We start from the raw sequence: 26,124 nt of genomic DNA, 5'->3' as shown, positions 1-26,124 counted from the left end.
CTCATTGCTTATCTTATTATACCCCTCCCCCCCTCCTCTATTCACTTTGTCATCTGTACTACTAAACTACAGGAGAGAGTTCAACCAATCTAGAATTTACACAAACTGTATGGGAACATGATACCTCCAACAATTTCAGAGTTATGCCCCTTTGTTACAAAATAATATTTCAATGGAATTTGTTGGCAATATTAATCGTTATACAGTAGATAAAGATTGTGTGTTATGTATATTGGAATGAATGATGCCCCTGTTTGTTTCAAAATCAATGTTATGTTATGGAGATTATGGGTAGGTGGATGAGGGGGATGGGGGGTTAAGGGGGGTGGGGGGTATATTCAGAACGACTAGATATATAGCTGTTCTACTGTTTTTGGACAAAATGAAGTTCACACGAATTATAAAAGGCACATAATGTACTCATGACGGATCAATACAGGGTTAGATTTTCTGCAATTATTAAAGTGAACAGTCGGGCAAGGATGGCTAAAGTCGGTAAAAATGGTGTGAATGTATCCAGTATAATTTCTTATGAAATAGAAAAATAAAATCTCTCGTCAAAATCTGTCTGCATACGAAGAAATTAATTTAAAGTATATAAGAATCCTAAAACGTCCTCCCGGCTGACTATGTCCGTGGTTACATTTCCACGCAGCCTCGCTTTCAATGCTTTCAACTTTTCGTTATTTCAATGGTCAGAACTGGGAAACGTAAGCAGAACTTGACTGTCGTATTAATATGTGAGAACTTTTGGAAGGCCAATGAACGCATTTAGACTGGTTTTCTTTGCCCGACTATTCACTTTAATATCTGCCACTATATATAAGTTATTGATCAACACATATGGATATGATTAGGTTTGGTTTTCCTTTAGTTACCCAAACATTGGACACCCATGGTTGAATGCACTTAAAGTGTTGTATTGTGCATTCAACCTTGGATCGCTTTTGATGATAGTAATCATGTGTTTGTATTTAAAACTTAATATAATTATATACAAAGTTGTATCATACATTTATTATTTAGTATGCTTATTGAATATGTATTCTGTAGATGCATACTACAGATTTATCTTTCCTTGCAGGTGTGTATTGGTTGTGATGTCACATGTTTGAGAGTGTAACATAATATTTTTGGAGAAAATGCAAATTGCGCCCACAAAATAATGACGTCACAATGGATACCTAATTGCAAGGGAAGTAACTCTGTAATATGCAAAGATGGAATAGCTGTTTTGACATTCAGCTTGATTGCTAAAAATCTTTCATAACCAATGGTCTTTCAATTTAGAATGAAATGTTATATGGTTTTGTATATGCTCAAATAAATGCCATCCTCGCCATCTCTACACAGGAACAAAATATAGTCGTGCATAATCTATGTCTATGAAATCATTACGCCGTCATCTCAGCCAATCAGAAGCATCGTTACAAACAGCGACGCCATTTTTCCATTATGGGCTGATAAAGTAAATTTTTAAGCCAATGAAAATGCTCGTAACAAGCAAAATTGAATTATTCAGCCATAGGCATTGAAATATCAATTCAATATTATTATTGATTATTCACCCTCTAAATAGAAATGAACTGCTGTACATTGTTTAATGGGTCAAGCCACAACTTGTGAATAATTAAACTGTCACGGTACAATATCTAAATGTATTAAATATAAATTTATTGTCATGCTACAATATCTGTAATCTTTGGATAGATAACTCTCTAGATTAAAGATGCTCCACCGCTGATAAATGGCATTTTTCTCAATAAAAAACAGGGGTAGACAAATAAGTCTTTTACTTCAGTTACAAAAGTTACTTACTTTTACACATTTACAACCATTTAAAAGTTTGAGCTTCTAATTTTAAGATTAAAAAATTTTGAAAATAATCAATTGCATCCTGAAAAAATTTCTGTGCCACTAAATTCCATATGGAATGAAGTACTGATTGCACATGCACCAAAAGCAAAATGAATTATTTCATATTATTTTTTGACATATATATACACGATTAGACACCTATAATTGTTCAAATGATGAGTATTGTTTATGCTCCGTCGGCAGTGGAGCATCTTAAGCTGAATATATTCTCTGTGTTAGAGTACATGTCAGAGTTAGTTCCCCCTTTGTCAAAAATTGCAGCAGGAGCTTACTAAATGATTGAGGTCAGGAATGGCTTATTTTATCAGACTTAAATTAGAATTTTCAACATTTCAAAAAATTGTTACATTAAATCCTGGAATTATTTAATCCGTTGGTTCAAACTCTTTGCAATAATTTTGGATCTAAGTGTTAGCCACTGAAGCTGTAAGCCTCGTCCTAGTGTACCGTAACCAACTTATTTTCTTATACTCATTATGCATTGGACTGGACTTTACTCTCACCATTTGTGCCTAAATATCTTGGCTGTAATCTTAATAGCAATTAACGATCGTATGCTTCATTTGATCAGAAAATATTGATAAATTGTATATCCACAACTGTATCTATATATACTTAGTGCTAGTTTCACCAACATCAATACATATACTATGAATTTCATTATGAAATATGAGTACCTTCTGTATAAAGGTTCCTTGTTGTGTCCGCCCTACATAACATTACTTCACGCAATGACAATTTCATCAAACCTCACAACTCTGTATTCCCTCTGTGAAGACTGGCACAGTGTTACCTGTTAAAACCAGCCCTTGCCTAACCCAGAACCTTGTGTATCCTTATTAATTTATATTGATTTAAACCTGTATAATCCAGAAACCCAGCTATATAGACCAAATATGCTGGTCCTATGACATTCGGGTTAGACAAGTTATGCTGTATATATATGTATGTATACATTTACTACTTTGTATAATAAATCATGTTGTAAATTTGGGGGATCAATACTGTATATCATGTTCAGGTTATGTTCCATTTTTTATGTGATTATTGTATTTTGTACATCAAAGATAGCAGGATACATTTATGTGGAATTTTAACAACATGACCTAAGGTACACATACACTAGACCCAAACATGCACTTGACCTAAGGTACACATGCACTGGACCCAAAATACACATACACTTGAGTCAAGGTAAAATGCACTGGACCCAAGATACACATGCCCCAGTAAACTGTTGACTTAAATGAAATACATGAGAGAATTTTTTTTTTCTTTTTTTTTTTTGGCTACATGATATGCAGACTTTTTTGCTTGTCTACCAGAGCAAACAACTTACATGTATCAGAGCACACTGGATTATCTCCCCTACTAAGAAATACATTGATAGCGACTGAAATTTTGAAACGAACTGTTCCGACTTTATTTTAGAGAGATTTCACATAATTCTTGAGGAGTAAATGAAGACAAAGGGCCAGTTTACGTTAAGTATCTCTCTGGATCATGTATATATCTTGTCAAGATGACCAGATGTCTAGCAAGTATAATTTTCATTATCACTACTAGCCAAACCAACCATTAAATATTAATGGAAAATACACCCATTAATTACGGTCCCTTTTAATCTCCATTAAATGACCATGGAATAATATTAATGACCTTTATTTTAAGGTGTTGAAAATGATAGATTAGTTCGATGGCCATTAAATAATAGAAAAGTGATAGCCATTAATTTAATGCACTCCAATTTAATGACAATGAACCATATCATTGGCCATTAATTAAACTAATTTTAATGGTAATTACTTAACCAGAAGATAACCACTAATGGCCATTAATTAGTTTTGAAACATGGCCATTACCTTTATAATATGCCATTAATTATGGTACCCTTTAACAGTCATTTTTTGCTGAATGAAGTTCTCATAGCCATTAACATTTACTTTCATGTTATTTAAATTTGCAATTTGGCACTGTTGATGGCCATGAAAAAAAATAAATGTGCTCTTATTTATGACCATGAATTGCAATAAACTGAAAATCATACCTAGAAATTTATGGCCATCAAGTCTTATTTGGGACTGAATTCAAATTAGTATCAACAAGCATACATGAATATTGTATGAAATATACCGAGTAGTACATAAGTGATTACACCATCTTTGAGATACCAGTTTTGCAGCTGTTACTTTCATTATAAATAAAATAATTAGCATTTGCCTAAAATAAACTAATACTTTTAAAAAATAATATATATTGACAAGAATTCAATAATATCTTTGTTTCACAAATGCATGAAATAAAAACTACATGCATTTTAGGAACACCTTAGTAATTATATCTACATATGTATGTGCCCTAGTTCATGTTAATAAAGAATTGTGAACACATTTAAAATCAACTGAAAGTGTTCATCTTTACCTTAAGATATCTAAGAATAACATCATATTTTCACTAGTTATCAATACTTACATTTTATGAAGAATAAAATTTTAATCTCTAACACTTCAACAGAAACTGCAGCCATTTTTGATTTTGTCTGTTTTGGCGGGAAAATTGAAGTCACATGACTTCTTATTTCATTTAATGACCATTAAAGAAATATTTCATCTAGAACTAATGGCCATTAATTACACCATTTTTTGGTGTATTTTGGCATGAAATAGTGGCCAAACATTAAAAGTAAAGTTGTGTTTATGCTTAATTAATTGTTTGTAAATGAATTGATGGCCATGAAAAAGAAAATGATGATGTACTATCAATAAAGTGTATACAAGATATAATGGTAATTTTAATGGTTTTATGAAATTCATGGGTTTTTAATTGGATTAATAACTATTTTTTAATGGTTCAGCTGGACAGTAATGCATTCTGATATAGAGTTTCTTCCCTTGATTTTGCTCTGTCAGTGCAGATGTACTGAAACAAAGGGAAGTAACTGATAAATCAGAATGGTCTCCATGTGCTTATTACAATGAATACTTTGCCAAAAGGTCTCCTTGTTAAATGCCAGAATATGTATTAATATACAAGGATGCATGGATTATTTACATAACATGACAATGTATATATAATATTAGTTATTTTTTTACTTTGTTGATATATTGCACTTTGTATTCATGTAAATAAGGATTTTTAATACCATCTTTGTTAATTATATTATATATCTATATCATAAGCATATCAGTGAACACTTTCTTATAAACATTCCAATTCTTTACACATTGTGCAATTTGTAGCTTTTTGAAATATTTATTCATATCTGTCTCCCAAAATAAACTTTTTATGTGTGTGATGTCAATTTCTAATATAATAAACTGTAAATGCAGATATAGTAGGTTCTTATGAGTATGCAGTAAAGCATGTTTATAAGGAAACTCATTTTTAGTAACAGCAAATAAAATCGCATCAATTCACTGACAAGATTGAATCAAGCTGTGACTAAAAAGTATATCTCTTGGTCTAAAAAATGTTTTTCTTTTCCATAATAACAACGTTAATGGTAATTTTCCCTATATGCTTTATTCAGAAGAATAAATAAAAACTTCTAAAAAGTTGAATAAATTATAGAGAAAAGATTTCTAATGTGATGATGTCAATTTTGATAACTTTTAAAGATGCTCTACCGCTGACAGACCATAAATGATACTCATCATTTGAACAACCATTGGTGTTTAATCGTGTATATATATGTCTAATTAACACAAAAAATAATATAAAATAATTATTTTGCTTTTTGTGTAGAACTTCATTCTATATAGAACATAGAGCCAAGGAATTTTTTCGTGATGCAATTAAAATTTACTTATATTTTTATATTGAAGTAGAATTTGAAGCTCAAACTTTTCAAAGATGGTAATGGTGTAAGGTAAGTAACTTTTGGAACTGAAGAAAAATACTGAATCGTCCGACCTTTTTTTGATAGTGAAAAAATACCATTTGTCAGCGGTGGAGCATCTTTAAAATTTGATTTGCAACTAAAATAGTGTGTGTAATATATAAAGTAATTTCTTACTCAATAAACCTGTTGATACATTGGCGACTTGAACAATCTAGCTCTCCATTATGATGCTACAGATATATATATTGCTGTAAATTTACATGTGTTTTATGAAACCCTAACACCTTTTAATGGAAGTTTTCATTGATACAAAACGTGTCATGAGACTATCATCACATTTGCTAAAACGTCAACTCATTCATCCCTGAAAATTCATAATGAACTGTTCCATTCTTCGAAATGGAAGAGTTCATTTGTGTCTTCAGGGGTAAGTAAGTTAATAGGTTTACATTAAATGGTTAAATTGTGCTAGTGAAATAGACCACACGTAGGTACCGATATTTGAAAAGGTCAGCTAATTAAGATGCATGGTCTACATGTATGATACAGATATAAGTGGATGCTTTTCCTGTTTGGTATCCATCTTGAAATGTTTGTTTTTGATAAGAATATATTTGTTTATTGTTAGGGCTATGTTTGTGTACCATTCCATTTAACACATTGCTATAATGTTTTTGTCCATCAACTTGTCATTGATATCCATGGAATATTGCCTATGTATATGGACGTGTATTGCACACGTCAACATTATTGTGTTTACAATAAATTATAACTATTATCTCTAAAAATATCGCTATTTTTTTTGATGATGCTGTACAGCATGTTAAGTATTGTCAACATGACCAAAGCTTTTCTTCTTGAAAGCAACGTTACTGTGTGTAAAACAAAACAAAGAAAATATCTGTCATATGTGCAAAAGAGGATTCTGCTATTCATTTTTGTTTGTGTTTTTAAACAAAGTCTAAACATCTGAACGCACTAAAGTATCTGAATATAAAATTTAAGCTGACATAACTTTTTCATATATTACTGTTTAACAAATATTGGTAACAGCTTTCCCTGCAGTGGGGGTACCGGTGTGACATCCAAGCCGAGTCTTTCTCAGCCATATTTAATTAGACAACATTGAATTGGTTATTTTTTTCTCTGACATCGAAATATTACTCAGAAGAAGCATTTTCACCGTGATAGGAGCATAGGTTCGTCGACCGTACGTCAAAATTGATGACGTAATCGACAGTGAACGTCACATTTACGCCGCATGAGTTCATGACGTCATGTAATTGTTCTCCAGTACTTCCGGTTCAAAAGTTAAGCGCGCGCGCAATCTGTCATAACAAGGCTACCCTTTGTGGGAGAATATACCCATTCCATATTCTTACAGAATACACGCATTTCTACGATGGATGTAAATTTGGTCAAACAAACAAACTTACAAACGATGACCGGCTTTTCGGCTTGGAAGGGTGAGTTTTTGTTCTTCACTAGTTTCGGATCAACAGTCTTTCCGCACTGTTACTTCTCTCTTTATATCATCAAGTAAATGTTTTACTATATTTCGTTAAATCAATTTAGGTTTAGGTAGAAAATTGTCTGTCATACCAGATCATTATATATACTTAGTTTCCTGGTGTTTTGTTTTCCAAAATAATATTTTTTGTGTATCATTATAATTTTATGAAACTGTTTCCTATTTTGTTCTCACCAACAGGTTGATAAAAATAATTTTGCATGCTAAAAGGACACGATTTTCTCCAAAATTACACAACGGGAAATTATACTTAACTAGACTAATTATAATAAACTGAAAGGTTGTACAATTTTCTATCAACATGCCAAATTTGTTTTGAATCCATTAATGAAATAAACCATGCAGATTTAATGAACAGTTACAAAAAATAATAAGAAGAAATAAGTTGAAATAAAACTACATAGAATATAAAGGATAAGGACAAATTGACAGTGCGGTAAGACTGTTGACATGTACGTCTGTATATATATATACATGGTGCATGGGGTACTTGTATTACACTACAGAGTATGTACTTTAAATAGCATGGACCAGGAGTTAACAGACTGTAACGACCTTCAAAAACTTTGTTTTGACGTAATCTTGCCATTGTGTTACACGTAAAGAAGTACAATTCTCACAAATACTCACTTACAAAAGTATACATGTATACAGTGTATATTTCCTATGCAGTGGTCTAATAATTGATAGTTGTTTTAACGTTAAATATTCGCAATGACGAAATATATGGGTAAAAAGTATGCGAATAACAAAATATTCGTAGTAAAGTTATATTTACTTTACTTTTTGGAAATTATGGGTTTAAATATTGCGTAATTGCGCAACTAAATGCACGGAAAACACATGTATTTTCGTTATTTTTTCTGTAAACACGCGCTTTTTTTGCGCCGGAAGTTGCATTAAAATTGCATTTTATTGTACTTTATTTTAATGGCACTAATAGATAATTTCCGGCCATCACTTGTTGATCACGACTTATTCTACAAGAATAACAGTTCACAGCCTCCGGTCAACCTATCTTTCAAAATCTCTGCCATATCATCAAGGTTATTTTTCCGTAATGGCAACGTGTAGGCAAATAAATTAAGTTTGGTCAGCACATACATGTATCTGTAAACATTGATTTGCATGCAAGATATGATATTGATTTATTCCACTGGCATGGACTACTATGTAGTCATTAAGGAGATGAATTTCGACGGCATGTGCCAGTCCGACAATCTAAACCACAGGTATACGTACCTGGTACGAATTTCTAACCAATAGTACTATATATGTACTGTTGGTTAGAAATTCGTGCCAGGTCCCTGTGATCTAAGCGAGTTACTTTCCTAGCTGTATGTTTATAAATGATATCCCATTATAGTATTACGTCAAGCAGCGATCCAGTCTCTGATATTTTAAATAGTGTTTGATAATGTAGCTTGCTGCAATATAACTATATATAGTTCAATCGTTCGAGCGCCAGGCTACATAGATAGTGATCCAGAGGTCCTGAGCTCGATTCCCAGCAGAGGCAGAGATTAAAACACTGGCGCTTATGTAGGGTCTCTGGAATGGTACACAGCCAACCTTACAAGCATCGCTGTTAACCTTATTGATACTCGAGGACGAATTATTTCCTGGAGTATTTCACTAACAAACTGTGTAACTAATAATATCGACCCGATGTTTCCTGTGCACTTTTCTTGCATAAATCAAAAGAAACTGAGGCAAGTATGTATTACAAAAAAAAGTGAAAAAACCCCAAAACAAATAGACAAAATGTATAATTAAAAAAGGTGATAAATAGCATTGAAATAAAAGTATACAATGTATTTATTGGCATTTTTCATCTTCTAAATTTAATATAAGCCTTAATTAACATTTAAAAAATACAAAATGAGCCACCAATGCAAGGCCTATGGTGATAATTAAAGTTAAATCATAATTTGTTAACAAAATATGTTTTTGTAATTATTTTGCATATTATTGATATTTATATATCTCTGACGCGTCGCGAAAAATGCCGCGTTTAATGCTACCGCTTTTGAGTCAAAAATCTACCTCTTTTTGCTCACCAAAGGTTAACATGTCTGACTTATCCTTCCAATATTGAGTTCAGCAGGGTGATCTTCTATAGTCATCCTTCTTATTATCTAAATTAAGAATCGTTTAATCTAAGATACTAACTTCTGACTTCACCTTCGGTTATTATTAGATGTATCTGGTTGGTATGGCAACATATTAACCCCTTAGTGGTCCATGATTTGTAAATAGCTTTATTTCCTATGTGTGTCGAATGAATATCAAACAATTTAATTCCCGTTGTACATGAATATTTAGAGGTTCTGCTGGAGGACTGCTAAAGCATGCAAAATATCATATCATGCCTTTTTTATTACACTTTTATTGAAAAAAAACCCGTTGATTTTACAATATCCAATAACGTCAATTAAACAAATAGCATTGATGGACTTTTCAGACACAAGCTGGCACGCTCAGAAGTATTAATTCACGTATGTTAGAAATGTGACCGCCAATAAAATACAATTTAGAACGGAATTACAGCCTGCCAAAAAATGTTACGTCCGTGATACGGTACGACTTATACCAAGGCCAAGGTACATTTTCTGATAACAAATTGTAATCCCGTTAAAACAATATACACTTAACCAATAACATGCCTCAACGCGACCAGTAAACAGAGATATATTATCCAGTTTATTGTCAATACGTACCAAGGTGACTTCTCGGCGACACATATTTGATCATTGATTAAATGTGTTATTTTTTTCGAATCACAAGCATTGGTGACCTTCTTATTTATTTATTTATTTATTTGTTAAAGTCTGCAATATATTTGAAATCGCACCATTTTTTTTACGAAAATATACCTCACAGGAACTGGTAACGTCAGGTATACTGAATATTATAAGTACTCTAATTAAGCTTCTGATAAGGATCTAAAAATTCTTTTTTTTTCAAACCTTTCCAAGTTTAGTGGTCCAAAAAGAGGTACATTAGCGCTGTAGCTGAAGACTTTCCGATATGGATATTGACGCTGCCCAAAGGTATACAGTAATAAGCCGGGTATACGTTTTTTTTTATTCCTGAAGTAAACTTGTAAGTTGCGGAAGTTAGTGATTTGGAAGTTAGTGATTTGGAATTTAATCGAACTTATACTGTAGTCTAAAAGCACGCAAGGGTCTGAGTGAAAGTGGTTTAATAGCGAAGTGGTTTATAATTCTGAGGTTGACTAAATTCCATTGACCAAGAAAATCTGTATACCGACCAGTATAGCAAATTAATGTGGATTCCGAAAGTGTACTCAAGTTTTGTAGACTAGCTATATACATAGACGCTCCAGAGACAAGTCATCTGTCAATTGCGACTGTCTATTTGTCATGTCCACGCTGGATATCTGGGATACGGTATACATTTAGTTCAGTATCACACGATGCTCTTAATGTCAGTCAAACTCGTTTTAATGCATGTGCACGCATGTTTGCGCGACATTTAAACATCAAAATATATCACTCGACCACTTAGTGGCAAGGTGACCTTGCCGTTTTAATATTTTTTGTTCATTTTCGCTTTACAAATAACACCAATTGGTTTCCTTCTGTACACATGCGCTTGCATTTTTATAAAGTTGTTCATTCTAGGATAGGACAAGGTTGGCAATTCGGCCACGTGGAAATATACTCCCACCCAACTCAATCGCCTAAAATGCATTTTTATTCCAAATAACATTTTACAAACTATAGATGGCTATATTCAAGAAATTCATATATTTCATCTTCCTTATCACCCAATACTAACCCTTTCATCCACACGAATAGCTGCAATATCGTAGTTCAAAAGACTTCTAGACTGATAATGATGTCGTCTTTAGAGCTATATTTGGTGCCTATTACTGCTAATTCCATGATTATTAAAAACATGTGAATGGATTTTATCTACTTGCTTTATATCACTTACCTACTTGGCAATAAACTAGAACTGTATCAAATATGAAATTCACAAGGAAAATTTATTTTTTTCACATACAAATATAAAGGTCTTTTCGGAAGAAAATTATACGGCAAGTCTACAAATTGCGAACTTGTGAATTTGTGACGTGTTGTGAGCGGTACGGTATATATTAAGAATGGTCATTCTCATTACGTTGGTTTGCTAAAGAAAACCGTCCTTGAATGATCCTTCCAGCCTTATCCTATGGAAATCCGCCCCCAAATGATCTTTTCAGACTTGTCTTGTAGAAAACCGTCCTCAGATGACCCTTCCATCATTGTCCGAAAGAAAACCGTCCTCAGATGACCCTTCCATCATTGTCCGATAGAAAACCGCCCTCAAATGACCCTTCCAGCCTTGTCCAATAGAAAACCGTCCTCAAATGACCCTTCCAGTCTTGTCCAATAGAAAACCGTCCTCAAATGACCCTTCCAGTCTTGTCCAATAGAAAACCGTCCTCAAATGACCCTTCCAGTCTTGTCCAATAGAAAACCGTCCTCAAATGACCCTTCCAGTCTTGTCCAATAGAAAACCATCCTCAAATGGGCCTTCCATTCTTGTCCAATAAAAAATCGTCCTCAATATGAGCCTTCCAGCCTTGTCCTATAGAAAACCGTTCTCAACTGAACCTTCCAGCCTTGTCCTATATAAAACACCCTCAAATGACCTTTCCACCCTTGTCCGATAGAAAACTGCCCTCAACTGACCCTTCAATCCTTGTACGATAAAAAAAAAAACGCCTTAACTGGCCCTTCCAGCCTTTTCCTACAGTCCTCAAATGACCCTTCCAGCCTTATCCAATAGAAACCCGTCCTCAAATGACTTTTTCTGCCGTGTCCCATAGAAAACCGTCCTCAAATGACCCTTTCAGCCTTGTCCAATAGCATACCGGCCTCAAATGATCCTTCCAATCTTGTCCTATACAAAACCGTCCTCAAATGGCCGTTCCAGCTTTGTCCTATAGAAAACCGTCCTTAAATGACCCTTCCAGCATTTTCCAATAGAAAACCGTCCTTAAATGACCCTTCCAGTCTTGTCCTATAGAAAACCGTCCTCAAATGACCCTTCCAATCTTGTCCAATAGAAAATCGTCCTCAAATGATCCTTCCAATCTTGTCCAATAGAAAACCGGCCTCAAATGATCCTTCCAATCTTGTCCAATAGAAAACCGTCCTCAAATGATCCTTCCAATCTTGTCCAATAGAAAATCGTCCTCAAATGATCCTTCCAATCTTGTCCTATAGAAAACCGTCCTTAAATGACCCTTCCAGCCTTTTCCAATAGAAAACCGTCCTTAAATGACCCTTCCAGCCTTGTCCAATAGAAAACCGTCCTCAAATGACCCTTCCAATCTTGTCCAAAAGAAAATCGTCCTCAAATGATCCTTCCAATCTTGTCCAATAGAAAACCGTCCTCAAATGATCCTTCCAATCTTGTCCAATAGAAAATCGTCCTTAAATGATCCTTCCAATCTTGTCCAATAGAAAACCGGCCTCAAATGATCCGTCCAATCTTGTCCAATAGAAAACCGGCCTAAAATGATCCTTCCAGCCTTGTCCAATAGAAAACCGGCCTCAAATGATCCTTCCAATCTTGTCCAATAGAAAATCGTCCTCAAATGATCCTTCCAATCTTGTCCAATAGAAAACCGTCCTCAAATGATCCTTCCAATCTTGTCCAATAGAAAACCGTCCTCAAATGATCCTTCCAATCTTGTCCAATAGAAAACCGTCCTCAAATGACCCTTCCAATCTTGTCCAATAGAAAACCGTCCTCAAATGATCCTTCCAATCTTGTCCAATAGAAAACCGTCCTCAAATGATCCTTCCAATCTTGTCCAATAGAAAATCGTCCTCAAATGACCCTTCCAATCTTGTCCAATAGAAAACCGGCCTCAAATGATCCTTCCAATCTTGTCCAATAGAAAACCGTCCTCAAATGATCCTTCCAATCTTGTCCAATAGAAAACCGGCCTCAAATGATCCTTCCAGTCTTGTCCAATAGAAAACCGTCCTCAAATGATCCTTCCAATCTTGTATAATAGAAAACCGGCCTCAAATGATCCTTCCAATCTTGTATAATAGAAAACCGGCCTCAAATGATCCTTCCAGTCTTGTCCAATAGAAAACCGTCCTCAAATGATCCTTTCAATCTTGTCCAATAGAAAATCGTCCTCAAATGATCCTTCCAATCTTGTCCAATAGAAAACCGTCCTCAAATGACCCTTTCAATCTTGTCCAATATAAAACCGTCCTCAAATGATCCTTCCAATCTTGTCCAATAGAAAATCGTCCTCAAATGACCCTTCCAATCTTGTCCAATAGAAAACCGGCCTCAAATGATCCTTCCAATCTTGTCCGATAGAAAACCGTCCTCAAATGATCCTTCCAATCTTGTCCGATAGAAAACCGTCCTCAAATGATCCTTCCAATGTTGTACAATAGAAAACCGTCCTCAAATGATCCTTCCAATCTTGTCCGATAGAAAACCGTCCTCAAATGATCCTTCCAATCTTGTCCAATAGAAAACCGTCCTCAAATGATCCTTCCAATCTTGTCCAATAGAAAACCGGCCTCAAATGATCCGTCCAATCTTGTCCAATAGAAAACCGGCCTCAAATGATCCTTCCAATCTTATCTTGTCCAATAGAAAACCGGCCTCAAATGATCCTTCCAATCTTGTCCAATAGAAAATCGTCCTCAAATGACCCTTCCAATCTTGTCCAATAGAAAACCGTTCTCAAATGGCCCTTCCAGCATTGTCCTGTATAAAACCGTCCTCAAATTATCCCTCAAGCCTTGTCCTATAGAAAACGTCCTCAAATGACCCTTCCAATCTTGTCCAATAGAAAATCGTCCTCAAATGATCCTTCCAATCTTGTCCAATAGAAAACCGTCCTCAAATGATCCTTCCAATCTTGTCCAATAGAAAACCGGCCTCAAATGATCCTTCCAATCTTGTCCAATAGAAAACCGTCCTCAAATGATCCTTCCAATCTTGTCCAATAGAAAACCGGCCTCAAATGATCCTTCCAATCTTGTCCAATAGAAAAATCGTCCTCAAATGACCCTTCCAGTCTTGTCCAATAGAAAACCGTCCTCAAATGATCCTTCCAATCTTGTCCAATAGAAAATCGTCCTCAAATGATCCTTCCAATCTTGTCCAATAGAAAACCGTCCTCAAATGATCCTTCCAATCTTGTCCAATAGAAAATCGTCCTCAAATGACCCTTCCAATCTTGTCCAATAGAAAACCGGCCTCAAATGATCCTTCCAATCTTGTCCAATAGAAAATCGTCCTCAAATGACCCTTCCAATCTTGTCCAATAGAAAACCGGCCTCAAATGATCCTTCCAATCTTGTACAATAGAAAACCGTCCTCAAATGATCCTTCCAATCTTGTCCGATAGAAAACCGTCCTCAAATGATCCTTCCAATCTTGTCCAATAGAAAACCGTCCTCAAATGATCCTTCCAATCTTGTCCAATAGAAAACCGGCCTCAAATGATCCTTCCAATCTTATCTTGTCCAATAGAAAACCGGCCTCAAATGATCCTTCCAATCTTGTCCAATAGAAAATCGTCCTCAAATGACCCTTCCAATCTTGTCCAATAGAAAACCGTTCTCAAATGGCCCTTCCAGCATTGTCCTGTATAAAACCGTCCTCAAATTATCCCTCAAGCCTTGTCCTATAGAAAACGTCCTCAAATGACCCTTCCAGCCTTGTCCAATAGAAAAACGGCCTCAAATGACCCTTCCAGACTTGTCCAAGAGAAAACGTCCTCAAATGACCCCTTCCAGCCTTGTCCAATAGAAAACCGTCCTCAAATTACCCTTCCAATCTTGTCCAAAAGAAAATCGTCCTCAAATGATCCTTCCAATCTGGTCCAATAGAAAACTGTCCTCAAATGATCCTTCCAATCTGGTCCAATAGAAAACTGTCCTCAAATGATCCTTCCAGCCTTGTCCAATAGAAAACCGGCCTCAAATGATCCTTCAAATCTTGTCCAATAGAAAATCGTCCTCAAATGATCCTTCCAATCTTGTCCAATAGAAAACCGGCCTCAAATGATCCTTCCAATCTTGTCCAATAGAAAACCGTCCTCAAATGATCCTTCCAATCTTGTCCAATAGAAAACCGGCCTCAAATGATCCTTCCAATCTTGTCCAATAGAAAATCGTCCTCAAATGATCCTTCCAATCTTGTCCAATAGAAAACCGGCCTCAAATGATCCTTCCAATCTTGTCCAATAGAAAATCGTCCTCAAATGACCCTTCAAATCTTGTCCAATAGAAAACCGTTCTCAAATGGCCCTTCCAGCATTGTCCAAAAGAAAATCGTCCTCAAATGATCCTTCCAATCTGGTCCAATAGAAAACTGTCCTCAAATGATCCTTCCAATCTGGTCCAATAGAAAACTGTCCTCAAATGATCCTTCCAGCCTTGTCCAATAGAAAACCGGCCTCAAATGATCCTTCAAATCTTGTCCAATAGAAAATCGTCCTCAAATGATCCTTCCAATCTTGTCCAATAGAAAACCGGCCTCAAATGATCCTTCCAATCTTGTCCAATAGAAAATCGTCCTCAAATGATCCTTCAATCTTGTCCAATAGAAAACCGGCATCAAATGATCCTTCCAATCTTGTACAATAGAAAACCGGCCTCAAATGATCCTTCCAATCTTGTCTAATAGAAAACCGGCCTCAAATGATCCTTCCAATCTTGTCCAATAGAAAACCGTCCTCAAATGATCCTTCCAATCTTGTCCAATAGAAAACCGTCCTCAATTGATCCTTCCAAGCTTGTCCAATAGAAAACCGGCCTCAAATGATCCTTCCAATCTTGTCCAATAGAAAATCGTCCTCAAATGACCCTTCCAATCTTGTCCAATAGAAAACCGTTCTCAAATGGCCCTTCCAGCATTGTCCTGTATAAAACCGTCCTCAAATTATCCCTCAAGCCTTGTCCTATAGAAAACGTCCTCAAATGACCCTTCCAGCCTTGTCCAATAGAAAAACGGCCTCAAATGACCCTTCCAGACTTGTCCAAGAGAAAACGTCCTCAAATGACCCCTTCCAGCCTTGTCCAATAGAAAACCGTCCTCAAATTACCCTTCCAATCTTGTCCAAAAGAAAATCGTCCTCAAATGATCCTTCCAATCTGGTCCAATAGAAAACTGTCCTCAAATGATCCTTCCAATCTGGTCCAATAGAAAACTGTCCTCAAATGATCCTTCCAGCCTTGTCCAATAGAAAACCGGCCTCAAATGATCCTTCAAATCTTGTCCAATAGAAAATCGTCCTCAAATGATCCTTCCAGCCTTGTCCAATAGAAAACCGGCCTCAAATGATCCTTCAAATCTTGTCCAATAGAAAATCGTCTTCAAATGATCCTTCCAATCTTGTCCAATAGAAAACCGGCCTCAAATGATCCTTCCAATCTTGTCCAATAGAAAACCGTCCTCAAATGATCCTTCCAATCTTGTCCAATAGAAAACCGGCCTCAAATGATCCTTCCAATCTTGTCCAATAGAAAATCGTCCTCAAATGACCCTTCAAATCTTGTCCAATAGAAAACCGTTCTCAAATGGCCCTTCCAGCATTGTCCTGTATAAAACCGTCCTCAAATTATCCCTCAATCCTTGTCCTATAGAAAACGTCCTCAAATGACCCTTCCAGCCTTGTCCAATAGAAAAACGTCCTCAAATGACCCCTTCCAGCCTTGTTCAATTGAAAACCGTCCTGAAATGACCCTTTCAGCCTTGTCCAGTAGAAATCGTCCTCCAATGACTCTTCCGATCTCTGTGCTATTGAAACCAATAGAAATCCGACCTTAATCTTCACTACCTTGTCATATAAATGAAAAATCTATCCATGATTATTCTTCCAGCCTTGTGCTTGATAGAAACCCGTCCTTTATGAAAAGATCTTTAAGCTAAATAGGACGTTATTTAAAAAAATGTTTATTGTACATCTAAAGGACTTTTATAATGAATATAATTATAAATAGAAAGTTATGTTGACCGTTTAATCTCCCGAGTCACTTTACCCACCCATCTAATTCTACCCATGCATATAATTAAGAAAACAGCTTGGAATGCATTGTATAAGATAGTGATCATGAGTGTACTAAATACAGAATTCTTGTTCTAGTTAGCCTTGCTGAAGTCCCGTATAATATCTAGGCTTCAAATAAATTGATAACTGTCAAAAGCCAATAGCGTTATAGGGACTAGTTGTCTTTGTATACACCCGCATAGGCATGTAGGTAAGAGACATCGACGTGAAACTGTACGGTCACCTCAGTTTGACCTCGGAATACACAGAATTTATTATCCCTGTGCGCACACACGGATCAGCAAGGTCAAGGTTAGCAACACCGTCTGAGCGATTGTGTGTGTTGGGGCCTCATAGTGTTGACACGATGTCGAAAGAGCCACTAAGGAAGATGGACGGCAGGAGGCTATCACGTCATTTCTCTAGAGCAGGTTCGTAACAATCATTCCGAGTACTGGTAAAATATTCGACATAGGAAACGACTGTCTTATGCCAGTTACTCATAAATTAATGCACCATTCTCTTGGATGTGTCAGTGGTCCGCATAGGTACTGGCGTGTGTGTATTTATATATATATATATATATATGTGCGACCTTGGTAAACAGTTTGTCTGCTAGCTGAAAAGGTCAATGACCTAACTATAGCGCAATGTTTGATTGAGATACCTTTAAATATCTTAATGATTTGATTATATACATATGTGTACCGGTATATACAATTGAACTGTAAACTGAGTCATCGATTGTGTATATATATACACGACAAAAAACTAAATAGTTTTATTTAAATCTGCTCAAGTTTCCTTAGATGACATATATTTATATTTATATCCTGTACTCTCTATCACCACCTTTGCACTGTCTAGTGGAGAATACGTTGTACTTTCAGTTTGTACTTGCATGTATTGTATACCATAAAATCAATCAAACTTTTAAATTGGCATCACCATTGCATAAGACGGTTGCATCTATAAAAACATATGATTCATAAATAGGACTATATAAGTATTTGCAAAGTCATCTTCATACATGCATAAGCATACACGCGCTATTGTATATAGTGCATGTTCATGCGCTATTGTATATAGTGCATGTTACTTGCATACATATATCAGGTAGTCTACATATGCATGTTGTGTGCACTAGGTTGGAATTTCAACCTGTAGCCGAGTTACCCAGATCCTGCAGTCGGTAAATCTCAGACTTTCACATTTCCGTCATATCCACATGTGCATAAGCCTCGGCTACCATAAACAGACGCGTTATTGATTTGTTTCAAAACCCTCTAATGTTCGTGTAATACGATAGAATCTGATATATTGACTGTCGAGTGTCACTGTCTCATTGAGATAGCATCAAGCCAGCAGATACCAATCGGTGTATGGATTTCATTCATTGTGACATACTGCGAGTTCCATCTAGTAATTATACATATTATATAATATGAAATATATGCTGTTTTGTGGTTGCTATGAAATCACAAATAAAAACCTACGAAATTTATTTCACGCATTACTGCGTTAACTATGGGTATTTCTATCCACGACATGGGCTGAAAGCTCCTAACCACGAAATGATTTGACCTCGAACATTTTGTTATGCGATATGATCCAGTCACTAAATCTTGAAAATAAAATGTCATTCACATGTACGTAGCTCTGCACACCTGACCTTGGCGAGAACAAATGTCTTGCCCGGCTAGACTACATGAGGAAGGTGGGACGTACTTGAAGGTACGTGTACATATGATATGCGTATTGTGTCGGCATTTTACTCGGAATCGCTGGCATCCCATTAGCTTTCTCTTCAGCTAATGTAAATGTAAGTAATCGCAGTATAATTCTTCCTCTGTCGCCAAACAAACGGCTGCAGTAAACAATATCTGACGTCTTCATGTAGACTATCATTGCGAATGCATCCTCATGCCCTTCTCACCGGGCGCTTTTGTACACCACTCAATCATTCGAAGCCAGGTGTTGGTGGTGCCGACGGGAAGTCATTTGTTGTCTAGATAAACTTGAGTTGTGTATATTGCATTCTGAAATGAGCATGCTTGAAACAAAGGTAAGGAAGAGCGATTTCCCACAAAACTCACCGTTGTTGACGTCATACCATTAGTCCGAGACTACTACTAATGCCGTACCATCATCTAAAACTGGTTGTACCTGGATGATGCTGAAGAAAAGAGAAAAAGAAAGGTGATATTCCACCTTTGAAATTAATTAATTGATATGCTGAAATATGGCAAAGGAAAGGCGATTTCCCACTTTCGAAATTAATATGCAGAAATAAAGCAAAGGAAAAGCGATTTCTCCCTTTTGAAATCAGCAATTTCCCACTTTTAAATTAATAAGCTGAAATACGAAAAGGAAAAACGATTTCCAACTTTTAAAATCAATACGCTGAAATAAAGCAAAGGAAAAGCGATTTCTCACTTTTGAAATCAATATGCTGAAATAAGAAAAGGAAAAGCAATTTCCCACTTTTAAATTAATAAGCTGAAATACGAAAAGGAAAAACGATTTCCAACTTTTAAAATTAATACGCTGAAATAAAGCAAAGGAAAAGCGATTTCTCACTTTTGAAATTAATATGCTGAAATAAGAAAAGGAAAAGCGATTTCCCACTTCAAAAATGAAAAAGCTGAAATAAGAAAAGGAAAAACGATTTCCAACTTTTAAAATTAATACGCTGAAATAAAGCAAAGGAAAAGCGATTTCTCACTTTTGAAATTAATATGCTGAAATAAGAAAAGGAAAAGCGATTTCCCACTTCAAAAATGAAAAAGCTGAAATAAGAAAAGGGAAAAAACGATTTCCAACTTTTAAGATTAATATTTTGACGAGCCATCCCCTACCCCCAACCTCTATTCCCCTTCGCGATATTCTGCCGGGTGTGCAGTACTACCCATATCGGCGCCAAGTCTCCACAGTTGTCGATCCTTAACCTGACGAAAATGTTGGGTAGATATAGCGGATTCTGTTTTGGACAATTTAATGTCGCGATGGTAATGTTCACTATTGAGTCACGGCTCCTACAAAATGCGAATATTTTAAAGCTTTAAAGATGACCGAAGCGACGTCCGTTGAAATACTACGCATTATCAACCCACCAATCTGACACATTAAATTCAGTCTGTTCCTCATTTATATTGATCTCCAGCAAACTTTTTGTCATGTTTAAGTGATATGATAAAGCTCAATCAAATTCAACACACTTTATATTTTTGAAATACTTTACCCATCCTAGGTAGACCTCGTAACTTCTTGAGTGTTTCTACAACTATAAATTTCACATTAGGATATTGGAGTAAACATCCCCTCAGGAATGTCAGTAAGATTCAGTCGATCAGTGAATTATATAGCTCCTAACTGGAGGACTGAAGTTGGATGCGAGTTCCTAGTTCCGTTTAACTTAAATGGAACCTGGAACCAGATTCGAGTTCCGTTTAACCCAAACGAGCCAACGAGCGGAGTTCCTTTTATTATGTTTTCTACAACTAATACAGGATTCAAAGTTCGAGGTTTTAGGACCAGTAATACCGAGTTAATCTCAGAATCTATAGCACAGATTTCCTTAAATGGATCTGGCATCCAGACCCCAGTTCCGTTTAAGATAAAACGGAACTAGGAACTAAGAATTCGTAACCAACTTCAGCCCCTATACGCATAACTAGATTTTGTACACTGGTGGACATGGAAGTTTCACCAAGTCCAAAAGAAATGGGAATGCGATACCAGGATAAGTTTGTTTTGAAATTGGTATTGGAAACATTTCATGGATCTGCGAAAGTTTACATACCTCCATTTACATCTATTTGAACAAAATACCAAAATTCCTCCCGCAGATGATCGGGTTTATAGCTATTCACCTTTATATCATATGTAATGCGGGTACATTTGGGCCAAATAAACCATGGACTTTATATATTTAGCTTTTTGTTGGTCGTCGCGTACATTAATGCATCATTACTAATTCATGAAAAGCTGATCCACCAGTTCATATCATGCTTTATAAAAGTACTTTACTTTTCCTGTTTTAAATAGAAACTACTTTGAGTATTTTGAACTGAACAAGAAACATCTATGATTGGCGGCAGCTTACACCGAAAGCGTACGCTAAAATCAACATTTGATAAATATTATACTTGATTATCTGTTAAAGAATTATGTTTTATTATGTTTTATTATCGGAATTGTTTTATTATCTATTACAGAAGATCTAGACCAGGAAGGCACATTAAAGATCCTCGTCTGTGGCGGTGGAAATGGAGCCCATTGTATGGCCGCTCTGGCTTCCTCTCGGCCGCACGTGGAAGTGCGCGTGTTGACCCTGTATGCTGACGAGGCCGATCGTTGGACTAAAGCGCTTGAGGAGGATGACATGACAATTTCTATTACCTATAGTGAGGATCACGTGGAAGACGTTAAGTCGAGACCGTCGTTGGTAACCAAGGACCCTGCAAAGGCAGCTGAAGGTATCCACATGATATTCTTCACCGTTCCGGCCTTTGCCCATGCGCAATATCTGAAAGCAATAGCTCCGCATATTTTGGAAAACACGTTGCTGATTGGCTTACCAGGACAGGCTGGATTTGAATTTCAGGCGGTAAAAGCAATTGGAGATAAGGCCAAAGTGTGTGCTGTCGCCTCGTTTGAATCTCTTCCTTGGGCATGTCGGACAATGGAATTCGGCCGTCACGTGCAGCTGTTAGGGTTTAAAGAAGCTCTAGGTGCCGCAATACTGATAGGCAGCAAGAGCAACCTAACAACACATTCTCTCGACGTCATTCAATTCATCTTCGGAGAGAATCCTGTCTTCAAGGTCATTAACAACTACGTCGCCATCAACCTGATGGCGAAGAGTATCATCCACCCACCCCTGATGTATGGCCGGTGGAGAGGCTACAACGACGAGGTCCTCGAAGCGAAGCCATTGTTTTACCAAGGAGTTGACGATGAGCAAGCCGATCTTTTGTCAAAGGTCAGCGATGAAGTTGTAAAAACAGCGAAGGTTATTCAGGAAAAACGTCCTACAGTCGACATGTCAGCGGTTATACACATCCTGGACTGGTACCGGGAGTATTACTGTCACGAGATAACGGACCACGGATGTCTGAAGAACGCTATGCAGACGAACAAGGCATATGACGGCCTCCTTCATCCAATGAAAGAAGTCTCGGATGGTTTTGTTCCAGACTTTAATTACAGGTACATCCGAGAGGACGTGCCGTTCGGCCTGGTAGTGATGAAGGGAATAGCTCAAATCGCAGAAGTAGACACGCCCACCATCGACACGATTATAACATGGGCGCAGAAAAAGCTCAACAAAGAGTTCCTCGTTGGCAAACGTCTTGACGGCAAGGATATGGAAGAGACACGTGCACCCCAGGTGTATGGGTTCAAAACCATCGAAGATCTCTTCCATATATAATGTTAATCCATTAAAAACACATCGTTTGTGATCTTGGACACCCGCTTTCGAGAACAAAACTGGCGCCTTAATATTTTTTACCACTTTTTGTTTTTTGATGAAGTCCGTCTTTTCATGCCGTCTTGACTATAATGTCATGTTCATCTCTAAGAATAAAGTACTGTATACTGTATATTATCAGGGCGACCTACCTCCTCGTGTAATAAGAAAGGTGCACTTACCATTCATGTATTGACTTTTTATAACGTGAAATATCAATGTCTTGATTGTGTAACTTTAAGCAGCAACTTTATCCGTGAAACGCGAGAGGTGGTGGTGCCGATCAAACCAGGATTATTCCAAGATTATAAAATGGCAAATAAACTTCAGATCATATCCTGTGTGTGATATCGCTGCCATTGATCGATATTCACTGAATTTGAGCAGCATCAGCGAGCAACCAAGCATTCGCTTTGGTAACCAACGTTCTGCTATTATGAAATGTATTTCCAACAATGACAATGTTTGTGTAAGGCCAGTCACAGCTGAACTCAAGGTACCTCAAAAAACATGGTTGTTCATGTGTATATTTTTTATGTTTTGGCATAACCTTTGTTTTCGCTCAGTGTATACTTAGGTTTACTGATATTTATACGTCATAACGGCATCATATCAACATTATAAGACGCTCAGGAATTCCAGTTTATAATGGCATTTAAGAAGTTTAGTATTAATAGTGTATATATATCTTATATATAATTAGTTAGATATTTGTTACGTTATTTTGTTACACCTTTGAACCGAATGTTGTGATATGGATACGTAATTATACACGTACCTTGTAACATATAGAAACAATCTCCATATTTACGCGTAAAAGAAATGTCGAAATTCCACGACCCATTTTTTTCGCAGATCAAATCTCGCTAAAGCAGATGGCGGATACCCGTAAAACCGCCTGCTTCGATTTTCATCAAATATCTACGAATATATCGTTCTCGCGAACATGAAACAAATGCAAATCTTGACATATCAGTGACTAGACTATCAGATACACAGCGCGGATAAAACCCACACTGCAACATTTTTAGGCTGAATAATCGAAAATCGCACTTGCAGAAATACCCACGTTTACATGTATACCCTCCCTGCTTTAGGAATCCTATCCTGTGCGTACGTACGGTATTGGCGATTACTTGAGTTGCTTGTCAGTGTAACGGCGTGTTTGTCAGGAAACCACATTACTGTAAACATACCAGTTTTTGTGGTGATTATATTGTAGCATTTTTTCGAGGTGAATGTATTCCGCTATTTGATGATGTTGAAACATCACTCAGCATTTGTTTATTACTGTAAAATTGAATTTATCCGAAGAAAGATAACACTGTATAGCTTATTTCTGTTTACTCCCGTTGTCGTGGACAGTCTGTATTTTAGCCAAACAAATACCCAGGAAATTGACATGCCTCTCTACATAATGTTTGTAATTAATATATATTGTTATAATTATATATATATATATATATATATTCTGTTACCGCATAGATAATATATATAGCTTGTTTTTCAGTCGTTGACGACTGATTGTTTGAGGTTCTTTTAACCCTGTAAATGTTCACAACCGATAATATTACACAACTAAAATTATGCCAAAAAATCTATGTAGTTGATGGTCTCGAATATTTGTTGCCATTTTCTATACAGATGTGTTCTGTAATATAAAGTTGCATTTAGATTATACCTTTTAGTTGTTGTATTGCATAATGTTAACGATTAATATTTTGATGTACATATGTACGTTTGGTATTTACATTTTCAATTTTAAGCAACCACTCTATATCTGTTTTAACAAGAAAATGGAAATATCATTAGTTTTTTATGTTTCTAGAGAAATCAAAAAAAATTGTGTTATATTTCTATGTAGCCTATTTTGTTGATTCAAATATTAAATACAAACGTCGTCACTTGATAAAGATACATATTCTGTATTTGCATATTTCAGAGTTATCTGCCCTTGCGGGTAGGTATTGATTGTGATTTCGTGTGTTTGCGAGCGTAACTTCATTCCTTTCAGAGGAAACGACGTAAATTGGGCTCGCAAAATAATGCCGTCACAATGGATACCTACTCGAAATGGATCTAAATCTGTAATATGCAAAGACGGAATATATCAAGCATTAGATGATGGTTGAAAAGATCCTAGTTAATGGAACGTTCCCGAAAAGTTTGGAGTTCATGTAACGGTATCATTCGGAATAAGATCGTCTCCCATTGTTACATAAAGTCGAACCTTTTAGTGACTAATCAGTAATCAAACTTTGGTCGAAATGTTTTTGATACAAGAACACTGTTCTCCGGGGATAATTTCGGCCAAACGAAACAAAATCTAACACCACCTCCAAAGCAGGAGCTAAAAGAGCAACCGAGAAGAAGCATGGCGACAGAGTAATGGTTAGGCTTTCGCTTCAATTTGACTTTCTTGTCTGTGGCCGCGAAATGTGATTATAAGATTAAATGTGAATTTATATAATTTTAAGTAATGATAGGTCGTAAAGTTATGTGAAGTTTGTTTATTGACGAATTTCCGAAGATTTCTTTATATTGACGTTACGGTACCGTACACGTCACGTGCTTAGTAATGTGAAAAACGCTGGCACGAGTGTCACTAATGTATTGGGCATAGAAATAATTACTAGTCAGATTACATTAAATAAGTGAAATTTATTTTATTGAATCTGAATTATTTTTGAATAGTTAGCGTTCAATATTAAAAGGCGTTGGTTTTTTCCAGGATTGTTAAATGTATATTAAGTGGTGTGTCCGATTAGGTTTCTTCAATGTTAAGAAGATAATCTATAAATCGATAAATTGCTAATTTTCCCACGTCCCCTGCTCCAGCTATTGCCATATTTGTTCTTAGGTTATGTTCACGTTGTTTTGGCCAAAATTCATGAGAACATGTTCACGCTCTTCCCTCGGATAGGAAAAAAGTTGCCGTCTAAATGTATCGGGGTTGTGACTGTTTTTTTTTAGTTCATTTCTATGTGTTTGACCAATCTTGCTGGCTTTAGAATTTCCGTTTCAAATGGTCAAACGCGGGTTGCGTTGCGAAGCAGCAGCCACTACAGGGAAACACAATTATGTCAAATTTATGAGACCTTTTCAACATTTACACCTATCATCACAAACCGATAGTACAAATAGGGAGACTAATATGTTCTTGTAGCGCTCCATCAGAGGAACTTTCCTCTTACAGTGTTCTTTTTTCACTGAGCGTTATTCCAAAAACATCAAGAATAATTCAGTTTTGCTATGAGGGGTGGATATGACGTCAGTGATAGTAACCCCTTCATTATCAAGGATATGCTAAGTGTGGTATTAGTGTTAGTGATTGTAAGGAATTTAATATG

The 26,124-nt window shown here is 36.2% G+C and overlaps 1 protein-coding gene across 2 annotated transcripts; it reads left to right on the top strand.

Moving 5' to 3' along the window:
* Nucleotides 1-7,027: 7,027 nt before the first annotated feature.
* Nucleotides 7,028-25,424, top strand: LOC138324799 (opine dehydrogenase-like). Of its 2 annotated transcripts, none has more exons than XM_069269951.1 (2): nucleotides 7,028-7,185; nucleotides 21,519-25,424. In XM_069269951.1, exons 1-2 carry the CDS (start codon nucleotides 7,122-7,124, stop codon nucleotides 22,733-22,735), a joined length of 1,281 nt encoding a protein of 426 aa, XP_069126052.1. In that variant the 5' UTR covers nucleotides 7,028-7,121; the 3' UTR covers nucleotides 22,736-25,424. The 2 variants fall into 2 exon arrangements, with proteins under 2 accessions (XP_069126052.1, XP_069126051.1); XM_069269950.1 differs by lacking the exon at nucleotides 7,028-7,185 and adding an exon at nucleotides 17,506-17,732.
* Nucleotides 25,425-26,124: the final 700 nt, after the last annotated feature.

This window comes from Argopecten irradians, chromosome 6 (assembly GCF_041381155.1).
Source record: "Argopecten irradians isolate NY chromosome 6, Ai_NY, whole genome shotgun sequence".
Lineage (NCBI taxonomy): Eukaryota > Metazoa > Mollusca > Bivalvia > Pectinida > Pectinidae > Argopecten > Argopecten irradians.
The sequence above is the reverse complement of the archived record's forward strand: the minus strand, read 5'-3'. Positions and strand labels throughout refer to the sequence as shown.